We start from the raw sequence: 10,732 nt of genomic DNA on the forward strand, positions 1-10,732 counted from the left end.
CTGCACTACCCATGCCTTCCTCTTTTGTCCAAATTCTACTGGGCATTGTGTACATGTGTGTGTCTCATTAAACTGCAGTGACTAAGACCAGAGGTTTCCGGTGATGGAAACCATAACCAGCTACTGGGCTTAGGACTGAAGAAAATGCAAAATGCAGTGAGCTTCCCATGATACAATGGTTATCATGTTCACCGTACAGTGGAAGACAGTTCTGCTGGACAGACCAAGAAATCTAAGACTTCTCACAGTCTACCATGAAAGGATTCAGCCTAATTTCCAAGACTGCATCATGAAAATTAAATCCTTCCTACAGTACTGAAAAAGTTGACAAAGTTCTCAGACCTGAGAACTGACCAACAGCCATTACCTAGTGATGTGGATAAGTAAGTCCCTTTTAATTTGGGACTAGCCATCCAGGACAGTATCTCAGTATGCCATTGTTGGTTAGCTTCTTGATGCCTTTTTTCTCCTCTCACTGACGACTGAGAGTCTCTGAAGACCCTGTTTCCATCACAAGTATTGGAATAAGTACCTTTGTGGGTGAATGTCCATTCCCACTCCAACCCAATGATAATGTTGCCTACTGCTACTCGTATAGAGAAAAGAGCGGGCAGAGGTAGTTATCCCAACAGCATGCTCTTGTAATTAGAATGGGGTCTACGTCCTACTGCCCTGCTTTAGCATCTGCTCAGTAGTAAATGGGCACCTTTACATATTTGGTCAAAGGGAGCTAAAATTTTAAAAGTATGCTGTGTGGTGTAATTATTGTGAAAGATGTATGAATTAGAGGTGACAGCTTTCTTCAAGAATCTACCACCACTATTGTGTTACGGGGTTTGAGTTGTTTCCCTGAGGTAGTGGCAACCTGCCAGGCGCTTGCTTTTGTGCAATGGATGATACTTTTGACTAGGGGGATGGCTGATGTCTAGGTGGTCTAGCAGTTATAAACCTTGATGACCCAGTCCTTTCAGAGTCATGTTAACATCATACATAAATTAAAATACAAAACAAAAACATGGGATCTCCCATTAATAATAATAGCACAACTGCAAAATCAGTGAGTAGTTGTGCTCTCTGTGAACGTTTGTTGAGTATTAAGAACAGGAACCTTAGCCTGGTGTGGCAAATGCCTTTAATTCCAGCACTGTCGAGGCAGCCAGGGCTACACAAACCCTGTGTTGTAAAAAATTAAGGGAACAGAAGTGCAAAAGGTTACGTTTTGCAAAGCCCGACAACTTCAGAAGAAAGCATCTGCCTCAGAGACTACCTGCTTCAGCTTTGAACATCAAATTCAAAATAAGCAAATAAAATAGCGGTTTCCCTACTCGCTGAAAGGAGGGATTTACAGAATACCAGACAGAACAGTTTCTTCCCCCACTGACCAAACATGCCTGTTAGAAAGGAAAAAGTTTGCTAGAGAATGCAAAATGGCGACCTCGCGTGATGTCATACCTGTCTCCGTGACATATCGGCGTCCTATTAAGGGCGGAAGCAGGCTAAAGCGGCCTCGCTGTGGGCGATCGTGACTAGCCATGCAAAAAGGTTCAATGTCGGGCGGATGTGTCTGGGGCTATATTATAGTAAGGGCGGAAGTTCTTTTAAGTGCGGAAAGGATCTAATCCAAGAATGGCTCCAGCGCCTGTCTGGTTTCAGTCACTTCCGGGGCGGATCGGAAGTTGCTTTGTTTTGCTTCAAGATGGCTGCTGGGATGTATTTGGAACATTATCTGGACAGTAAGAGCCGGCTGAAGAAGGGGGTCGTGGGTCATAGGGTGGTGTGGAGGGTCCGGGTTGGCAGAATCTATGGCTCTGAGGTCCTGGTGGCCTGAGGCCCACAGTTGGGAAAGGGCTCCGTGGGAGGATTTAGTCGAGGGTGTAGGAGGAGGGGGCGGGGCAGTGGCAATACAGGCCTGGCTCATGTAGACCAGGGAAGAAGGGGCCGCCCGGTGGGGTCAGGGTTGTGTTGTGAAGGGTTACGGGGAGCGGGGAAGGTATTTCCTGACTCTCTCCTTTAGGGTCCCTGGCCTCTGGGTGTATTTTTCTCTCCTAAATTGCACAGGGTCGTTATCACTGCCATTTGGAGTAGCTGCAAATATTTGATCTAGTCTCCTTTAGTCATTTATGTCCCCAGAGTGGCTAGGTGGATGGAGTGGGACGACCACTTGAGTTGTTAAACTGGAACGCTTTACTTCGTGAGCAAAATCCATATAATTCTCATATAATGAAGTGTGTGTGTGTGTGTGTGTGTGTGTGTGTGTTGAGAGACTGGGAAGTGAGAAATAGTCTGGAAGTAGATTAAACGCCAAACTAAGATGTTTGCGTCTTAATATAGAGTATTGATTTTATTAAAGGAAAAGTAAATGGTCAGTTTATGATAGCAGTCCAATTCAGAGATGCAAACCTGATCTTAGAGAATGACAGAAATTTTTAGATATTAAATGTGACAAGATTGATTGGATGATGTCGTGATTAAGAGAGAAGGAAAAAAATCAAGGTGAATTATTGGAAAAGAAGATAAACTGTAGTGACGGCAGTGTAGGAGATTCAGGGTCATAGCAATATATTTATTTTTGCCTTAGACATAGGCATAAAGTCTGTGACAGTGAGATTCTTTAGGGAAAAGGAAGTGAGGAAGTAAGGTGGAGAAAATCTCAAGAAAACAGCATTTAAAGGATAAGACATCAGTGTTGAAGTTACCAGAAGATCTATAATTTAGTGTTTGCAATACTAGGAGGAAGTAAGTCACTTGATCCAGAATGTAGTACCAACTGCTTCAGACTTTTCTTTAGAGGAAGACAAAAGATGGATCATTTGATTTTGGTAATGTGTTGGTGACTTAAAGTAATCATAGTAACTGGTGCCGCAGACTTGAGAAGTTCAAACAATAGAAGCAACTTTTTGGTTTTTTTGTTTTTAAGACAGTGTCTAATGTAGCCCAGGTTGACCTCGAGTTTGATACACAGCTGAGGGTGACCTTGAACTCTGGGTCCTCTCTCCACCTCCCCGGTGCTAAGATTGTAAACTTGTGACACCGTGCCTGGTGTGGTAGAAACATTTTTAAAGTTTGAGCTGGCTTCATGGAAACACTTTAAAAGTTTGGGTGGGTGTGGTGCACATCCCTTTATTTCCAGAATTTAGGAAGATCTCTGAATTTGAGACCTGCTGATCTATATAGTGAGATCTAGGTCAGCCAGGGCTACATAATGAGACCCCGTCTCAAAAAGAAAAAAAAAGGTGGCAGTAGATCACTTGCCTGGCAGGTGCGAGCTCCTGGATCTGAGATTCACTCTCCATCACCAAAGGGGGGAAATTAAATTGTAGGAAGAAATTTTGCTTCTATGGGGAGGCTTAGCTAATAATGCATTTTATTCAAGTATTCACTGGGCGCTTTCTGTATACATGGAAATTCTAAACATGAGGAAAATTTAAAATTGATACAGACATGTATCTGTCCTGGAAGGTTAGGGAGACAGACGTGGAGTAACTATGTTAATTATTTAGTTATGGTTGGATAACTACTAAAAGCATTAGCTAGACAACCTTGACAGCCTATCAGATTCTGGGAAAGTCAGGTTCTGGGCTGGACTTTATCGAGTAGGCGAGTGGGTAAGGTGGGCGTGGGAGGAGGAAGACAGAGCTCTTGGGAAGCTGCTGGTGAGTGTGAGGCGCTCACCAGGCCAGAGCAGAGCAGAGAGATGGCATGGCTGAGGGAGATGAGCAGGGTGGGACGTGCAGAACGCAAGCATACGGAGTCACTGGAAGCTGGCAGCCTGCGTGATGAGTCCGAAAGGAACTAGAGAGGGACTTTGAAGTGGAGAGCGAAGATGGTGGCGCAAACTGAAACCAGTGGGAAAACTGGTTTTTAGAGTGTCACCAAAGAGGAAGGGGATGGGATGGTGACACAGATAGGTGAGGCTTCTCTTTTGAGAAAATACAAATGAATCTTTCACAGATAAATCCATCATTTCAGGGCTACCTCACTACATGTTGGAGTGCCTACCTACCATGCAGGAGACCCTAGTTCTGATCCCCACCACTGCATAAACCTGGCATATAGACACAGGACTATTAGGTCTCAACACATGGGAGGTAGATAGACAAGAATCAGAAATTCATTTTTGCTCATCCTTTGCTACGTAACAAGTTTGAGGCCAAGACCCTGTCACCAAAAGAAAAAAGGAAAAAAATCCACTTTCAAATGAGGGGAAACTGAACTGTACTTCATTTTTTTAATGTTGAGTGACACATTTTTAGAAAATGATTTTAAATTAATTTTTAATTATGCATCTGTGTGGATGGTGTCTGTGTGTTTATGCATGAGTGCGAGTCCTCTTGCAACCCAGAAGCACTGTATTCCCACCAGCCCTGGAGTTTAGGCTCTTGTAAGCCACTCAGCATGGGAAGTGCAAGCCAAACTCTGGTCCTCTGGAAGAACAGCCAGTGCTCTTATCCACTGAGCATCCCTCCAGCCCTGGGCTTTACTTTTGTCTGTTTGTTTGTTTGTTTGTTCTACTTTGTTTTTCCTTTTAAACAGCATCTTAAGCCAGGCATGGTGGCGCACGCCTTTAATCCCAGCACTCGGGAGGCAGAGGTAGGTGGATCTCTGTGAGTTTGAGGCCAGCCTGGGCTACAGAGTGAGTTCCAGGACAGCCAGGGCTGTCTCAAACAAAACAAAACAAGAGCTTATGTAAGCCAGGCCGGCTTCAGATTCCCTGTGTGCCTGAGGCTGACTTGAGCTCCTCATTCTTCTGCCTCCTGCTGCTTCCAGCTTGAACTTCATTTTAAAAGGAGCTCTAGGGCCAAGGATGTAGCTCAGTGGTAGAGCCACTTGCCAAGACCTGTGTGTAATCCAGTAACTCTATTTCCCTGTCTTCCCAGGTATTGAAAACCTCCCGTTTGAATTACAGAGAAACTTTCAGCTCATGAGGGATCTAGACCAAAGGACAGAGGGTACGTACAGAATAACAGGCTCTTGTTGATCATCATTTATTTTCCTACTTTTCTGTTATCATACCATCTGGTATAATCTGGAGGACTGTGACTTATATTGTGTGTGTTGGGGGGGGCGTGTATGAGTGTTTTGCCTGTATGTATGTCTGTGCATCATGTGTGTGCCTGATGCACAAAGAGGTCAGAAGACAGTATCGGATATCAGGAACTGGAGTTAAGGATGGTTCTGAGCAACCATGTGGGTGCTGCGATCTGAACCCAGGTCCTCTGCAAGAGCAGCAAGTTCTCTTAATCACTGAGCCATCTTTCCAGCCTGTCTTTCATGGAATCCTTGCAAGAAGATAATGGTGATCCTCATTTCTACTCTTCCACATCAAATGGAGTATTGAGACAATACCTCAAGAAGTTAGACATGCTGAGCTGGCAAGACAGCTCATGGGTAAAGGTGTTTGCTGCCGAGCTGACAACTCGGATTCCATCCCCAGGACCCACACAGTACAAGGAGAGACCCTCTAGGAAGTTGGTCCTCTGACCACCACCTGGAAGTGATTCTACACATTCATCCTCACACGTACAAATCATGCACACAAAATAAATAAGCAAATAAGATTCAGAGCTACTGTGATTTTTGTACCTTCCTCAAAAATTCAAGATACCAACCCTAGACATTGCTGCCATTTTTTTTTAAAGATTTATTTATTTATTATGTATACAGAAGAGGGCACCAGATCTCATTACAGATGGCTGTGAGCCACCATGTGGGTGCTGGGAATTGAACCCGGGTCCTCTGGAAGAGCAGTCGGTGCTCTTAACCTCTGAGCCATCTCTCCAGCCCCATTGCTGCCATTTTGTTTGTTACGTCTGCATGATAACCACAAGTTATACCTTGTTGCGTTGTTGATGCTATCATAAAATACGCAGGGTGTTAGACTGCAGTTCATATTGGTTGACAGGAATTTTGCTGAGAAGCTCTTAAAAAGAAAGAAGGGCCAGGCATGGTAGCACAGCAGATAGAGCTTTGTGAGTTTGTGACCAGCCTGGTCTCCATACTGAATTCCAGTTTCAGGACAGCTAGGACTACACAGTGAGACCCTGTTGTGGGGGGAGGGGAGAAATTTTTTTTTTTAAGGTCATCCTCAGGTACATTCCCAGTTTAAGGTATACCTGAGCTACATGAGACCTGAGAGACCTTTTCTCTAAATAAGTAATTAATAATAAAACTAACCATTAGTAATACAAGCAAGAGAAAGAAAACAGAAGGCATCACTTACCATCAGGAGCTCTATACTGTATTCTTTCATTCATGCATTAGATATTATCTCAGGCCTTGGACATGGAGCAGATTTGGCTACACTGAGGTGTCCATTTGGAGCCTCAGGAAGGCTCCACTGCAATGCTCAGGTTGGTCTGCACCAGTTTTAAGGTTGAGTTGAAGGTGCCCCGATACCTACTGAAGGATATGTAAGTCTCACATTCCATTCTGTGTAGCCATGTTCAAAGAGGTAACAGGCTAGGATATATGAAGCCATGTTTTAAGTTAAGTCTGGCTAAGTTTCTTCATAAAAGTGAATATTACCTAACATCTGCCACTGACAGCTGCCTGCCAGATGGTCAGAATCAGCTGGATTTCTCTGTAATGAAATTCTAACTCTTGAGTCCATGCTCAAAGACCAGCTGGAGATTATGGAAGTGTGTGCTTTTCCCACATCTCCCAAAGGCCTGGGATACAGTGAAGTATGAGCATGGCATGCTCCCAGATGCTCCCATTGTCTGGTGGTCCACTGTGCTGCGGTCTATTGCCTCTTCCCATTGATATTTACATGAGCCCTGACTAATGTCAGGGAGTAGACATCTTCAGGTCAGTGTTCTGGGACATCGCCAGCCCTCTGTCTAGTATTAAGGTGTTTCGAGCAATATCTAAAATGAACAAACAAAAAAAAAAAAACGACAAGAATTGTAAGCAAGTTGCAATTGATGAACAAAGAAAGATGAGCAAGCTGGATATGGTGGCTCACACCTGTAATTTCAACATTCAGGAGGCTGAGGCAGGAGGATTTGCTTCTGTTTTTGGCCAGCCTGGACTACATAGTATGTTCTAGACATCTTGAGCTACAGAAGGAAACTTGGTACTCAAAATCGGTAAGAAAAAAGTAGAATGGACAGTAAGGATGCAGAAGCAGCATTCCTGGAGGAATTAGGACCTAATGTTAACATTTCAGACCCACCACTATGGCGGCTTAGGCAGGAAGATCGTAAGTTCGAGGCCAACCTGGGCACAACCCTATCTCAGAGAGAGAGAGAGACCTGGAGGCCACCGCACCAGTAAGTGACTCAGCCTGGTTTGCAGCAGTCAGGTCTGTTGGGGGATGCGGTTAAGACAAGAAACAAGGTGGCCTTTGGAACCGAACTCATGAGGCAAGCATCAAGCAAGCCCTGCCACGAAGCATCTCGAACTGTCATCAGAAGTGCACCTCATGCTAACATGTACACGGCTAAGAGTCCCACAGTGCCTTCTGGTAAGCTTCAGTTTCAACGCTGGCAGCCATGTTTTCTGCACCTTGAAGGCACTTTCAGACAGTCTCAGCCAGGCCAGTGGTACATGTTTGTAATCTCAGCGCTAGGGAATCAGAGGCAAGAGGATATCCCAAGTTCAAGGCCATCCTGAGCTACATACTGACACTGTCTCAAAACATACCAGAAAAGGCCCAAATAATTTCAGTGTTGCGTTTCCCAAATACAAGGCACAGTACCTGTGAACGTTCAGTACGTTTCAGTTGGAAGGTCTTGATGGCCGATGGAAAAGGCCCAAGGAACAAGAGGAAGAAGTATGTTTCATCTAGCCACCAGGGGCCATTGTGACCCAGGCCTCTGTCTCTGTTGTAGACCTGAAGGCTGAAATTGACAAGTTGGCCACTGAATATATGAGTAGCGCCCGCAGCCTGAGCTCCGAGGAAAAACTGGCCCTTCTCAGACAGATCCAGGAGGCCTATGGCAAATGCAAGGAATTTGGTGACGACAAGGTGCAGCTTGCCATGCAGACCTATGAGATGGTATGGCCCTGTCCGCGGCTTCCCACCTATCTCCCGTCTAATCCTCAGGCTCTGAGGCCCTCCTTCGGCTGTGTTGGGATCTGTCTGGGGTCTGGAAGAGTCATCGTCTGCCTTAGCTGTTTCCTTCCCTGGAAACAGCCTTGTACCTCCTCCCCACAGGTGGACAAACACATCCGGCGGCTGGACACAGACCTGGCCCGCTTCGAGGCTGATCTGAAGGAGAAGCAGATCGAGTCGAGTGACTATGACAGCTCTTCCAGCAAAGGCAAAAAGAGTGAGGAGGGGTGGGCCACTCCAGCTCTGAGGGACCAGTGTCACCTGGGACCGGAGCAAAGAGGACTTAACCATCCTTTTGTCTTTGCCTTCCGGCTTACCCTTTCTTCCTAGAAGGCCGGACTCAAAAGGAGAAAAAAGCTGCCCGTGCCCGTTCCAAAGGAAAAAACTCAGATGAAGAAGCCCCCAAGGCTGCCCAGAAGAAGTTAAAACTTGTGCGCACGTGAGTACATCAAAGGACGCCCACCTCCCGGCAGCCCTGCCCCTTGCCACTCCCCTGTCTCTGTGCCAGTAACTCTGTCACTTTGGTGTCTGCTGGACGGAGAAGCAGCCGAATGTCATTTGCCTCACCACAATCTCCTGCCACCTCCGAGCTCAGGTGGTAGCTTCCCTTCCTGCAGGTGACATTTGTCTTCCTCTTGGCATGCAGAAGTCCTGAGTATGGGATGCCCTCAGTGACCTTTGGCAGTGTCCATCCCTCTGATGTGTTGGATATGCCTGTGGATCCCAACGAACCCACATATTGCCTTTGTCACCAGGTCTCCTATGGAGAGATGATTGGCTGTGACAACCCAGATGTGAGACCCCTTTGCCTCAGGGTTGGGGGAGGAGCTCTGAGGGGCATGGGGGCGTGACTAAAAGGAGCAGGCACCCTACTCAGTGGGAGAGAGGGAGTGCAGGGTAGGATGGTGGTTGGCCTGGTTGCCCGGGGCCTTGCAGGAAGTAGGGCTGGAGTAGAGGGCTCCTCTCGGGAGTCTGCAGCTGGCTCCTCTCCCCTCCAGCGCAGGCCCCTGACTGCTGTGTTCCATCTTCCTCTCCAGTGTTCCATCGAGTGGTTCCACTTCGCCTGTGTGGGGCTGACAACCAAGCCTCGGGGAAAATGGTAAGCGGTGGCTGTGGCGGGAGCTGGTCGGGCTGTCCCGAGGCTGAGCGGGAGAGCACAGACTTCACTTCATACTTTTGTTTGCCCTGCTCTTTGCCGGTTTTTAGGTTTTGCCCACGCTGCTCCCAAGAACGAAAGAAGAAATAGCTTTCCTTGGATCTCATGCCAGATTTCTTCCGAATCCCCCTGCCCTGGGCTAGTGACAGAGAGGAACGCCTCTGCCGGGGCACTGGGGGTCCGGGGAGACGTCGACAGCGCAGTCCTGTCCTTCCTTCTCCCTTCCCCCACTCCTGGTGCTGAGGCTGCATCCGAACCCCGGTAGGGAGGGTGCCACAGCCACTGACGGTATGTGCTCCGTTCCACTCTCCTTCGAGGGAAGTAGTCCCGCTCACCGTCCTTCTGCCTCCGTGGTGAGGTTGGTGCTGTCTTCAGAGGGAGGGTCCTCTTCACCCCCTTGCTTTGTGTTTAAGGACTGGGGCAGTGGGGTGGACACCTCTCTCAGGCTCCTCCATCTCCCCTTCCCCTACTGGGGCTAGGTAGGATAAACCTCTTCATTCTTTTTTCCATGGTGAGGGAACTTGTAGATCACTTGGGCTCTGGCCTAGCTTCTTCTGTGTCCCGGGGATTTATCCTGACTTTGAACGGGAGAGGGTAAGGTGGAGCACAGATAACTCACATGTAAAAGGAACTGGGGTAGGTAAATAAAAGCGATCCATGCTAGCCTGCTGTGTTTATTGTAGAGACTGTTTCCGTACATGTGATAAGCATTCCTTTTGCATCCTCTGGATTGGATGAGAGGCAGGAGGATGGCTTGCCAGAAGTAGGACAAGATGTGAAACCATAACGATACTTGTCCTGTGGTGTCCACAACTTTTCCACCTGGAGGGGTGCCTTGCATCGGGGGACTCAGAACTTTGTAATTATGCATCTGCTCTCGGTGAAACACTTTTCACTTAATTCCAATAAATCATGTATTTGCGTTATATGTGTGTGCTGTGATAGTGTTAGCTTGATTTCTTTTAAAAACAAAAGATATAAAATAAGTATTTGCTTCCCATCCCCCAATGAATTAACTGTATTGGTCACTTTTCTCTTGGAAACAGTAAGTCCCTTGGACCACTGAACCATTCTTACACGTGTGTTCACCGCGGTCGATCCTGCTTTCATTTTAACTTCGGGCCTCTTCCCCTACCCCCCCCACCCCACCCCACAGAGCTTCTCTGTGTAAGAGCCTAGGCTGGCCTCACATTCACAGGGATCCACCTACCTCCGCTTCCCAAGTGCTGGGACTAAAGGCGTGCACCACCTCCGCCAGGCTTTGGGTCTGTTTCTTACCTAGAGGTGTCCTCCATAGCTCCTGGCCAGGTCGTCCCTGCCTTTTTTTCAGACTTTCTTGCTCGGCTGCGCAGAGTGCTGCCTAGACTCGGCAGCTAGGTCTCCATACACCCGGGCACCTTGCTTCCTCAGGTCCACCCTCTCCATCTGTAGAAGCGGTGTTAATACACACCCTCTGGGTTACCGCCAAGAGGCTGGAAGTAGTACGCAGGGCTGAGGTTTTAGCTCTGTGGTGGGGGAAG

The 10,732-nt window shown here is 47.2% G+C and overlaps 1 protein-coding gene and 1 long non-coding RNA gene across 8 annotated transcripts in view; one reads left to right on the forward strand and one right to left on the reverse strand.

Moving 5' to 3' along the window:
- Positions 1-10,629, reverse strand: part of LOC121828119 (uncharacterized) — a 28,585-nt gene extending 17,956 nt beyond the window's left edge. For 2 of the 4 annotated variants that reach the window (XR_013050165.1, XR_013050166.1), the window contains exons 1-2: positions 7,700-7,840; positions 1,453-6,866 (exon numbers count right to left, since the gene is read on the reverse strand). This is a non-coding gene — a long non-coding RNA (uncharacterized LOC121828119). Of the gene's footprint in view, positions 1-1,452; positions 6,867-7,699; positions 7,841-10,490 lie in introns of those variants that run through there. The other 2 variants (XR_006070596.2, XR_013050167.1) reach the window with 2 other exon arrangements.
- Positions 1,604-10,138, forward strand: Ing4 (inhibitor of growth family member 4). Of its 4 annotated transcripts, none has more exons than XM_015985685.3 (8): positions 1,604-1,733; positions 4,878-4,949; positions 7,833-7,999; positions 8,159-8,273; positions 8,387-8,495; positions 8,703-8,850; positions 9,094-9,155; positions 9,263-10,138. In XM_015985685.3, exons 1-8 carry the CDS (start codon positions 1,697-1,699, stop codon positions 9,300-9,302), a joined length of 750 nt encoding a protein of 249 aa, XP_015841171.1. In that variant the 5' UTR covers positions 1,604-1,696; the 3' UTR covers positions 9,303-10,138. The 4 variants fall into 4 exon arrangements, with proteins under 4 accessions (XP_015841171.1, XP_006992142.1, XP_076424090.1 ...); XM_006992080.4 differs by having other exon boundaries at positions 8,390-8,495; XM_076567975.1 differs by having other exon boundaries at positions 8,159-8,264.
- Positions 10,630-10,732: the final 103 nt, after the last annotated feature.

This window comes from Peromyscus maniculatus, chromosome 3, assembly GCF_049852395.1.
Source record: "Peromyscus maniculatus bairdii isolate BWxNUB_F1_BW_parent chromosome 3, HU_Pman_BW_mat_3.1, whole genome shotgun sequence".
Taxonomy (NCBI): Eukaryota; Metazoa; Chordata; class Mammalia; order Rodentia; family Cricetidae; genus Peromyscus; species Peromyscus maniculatus.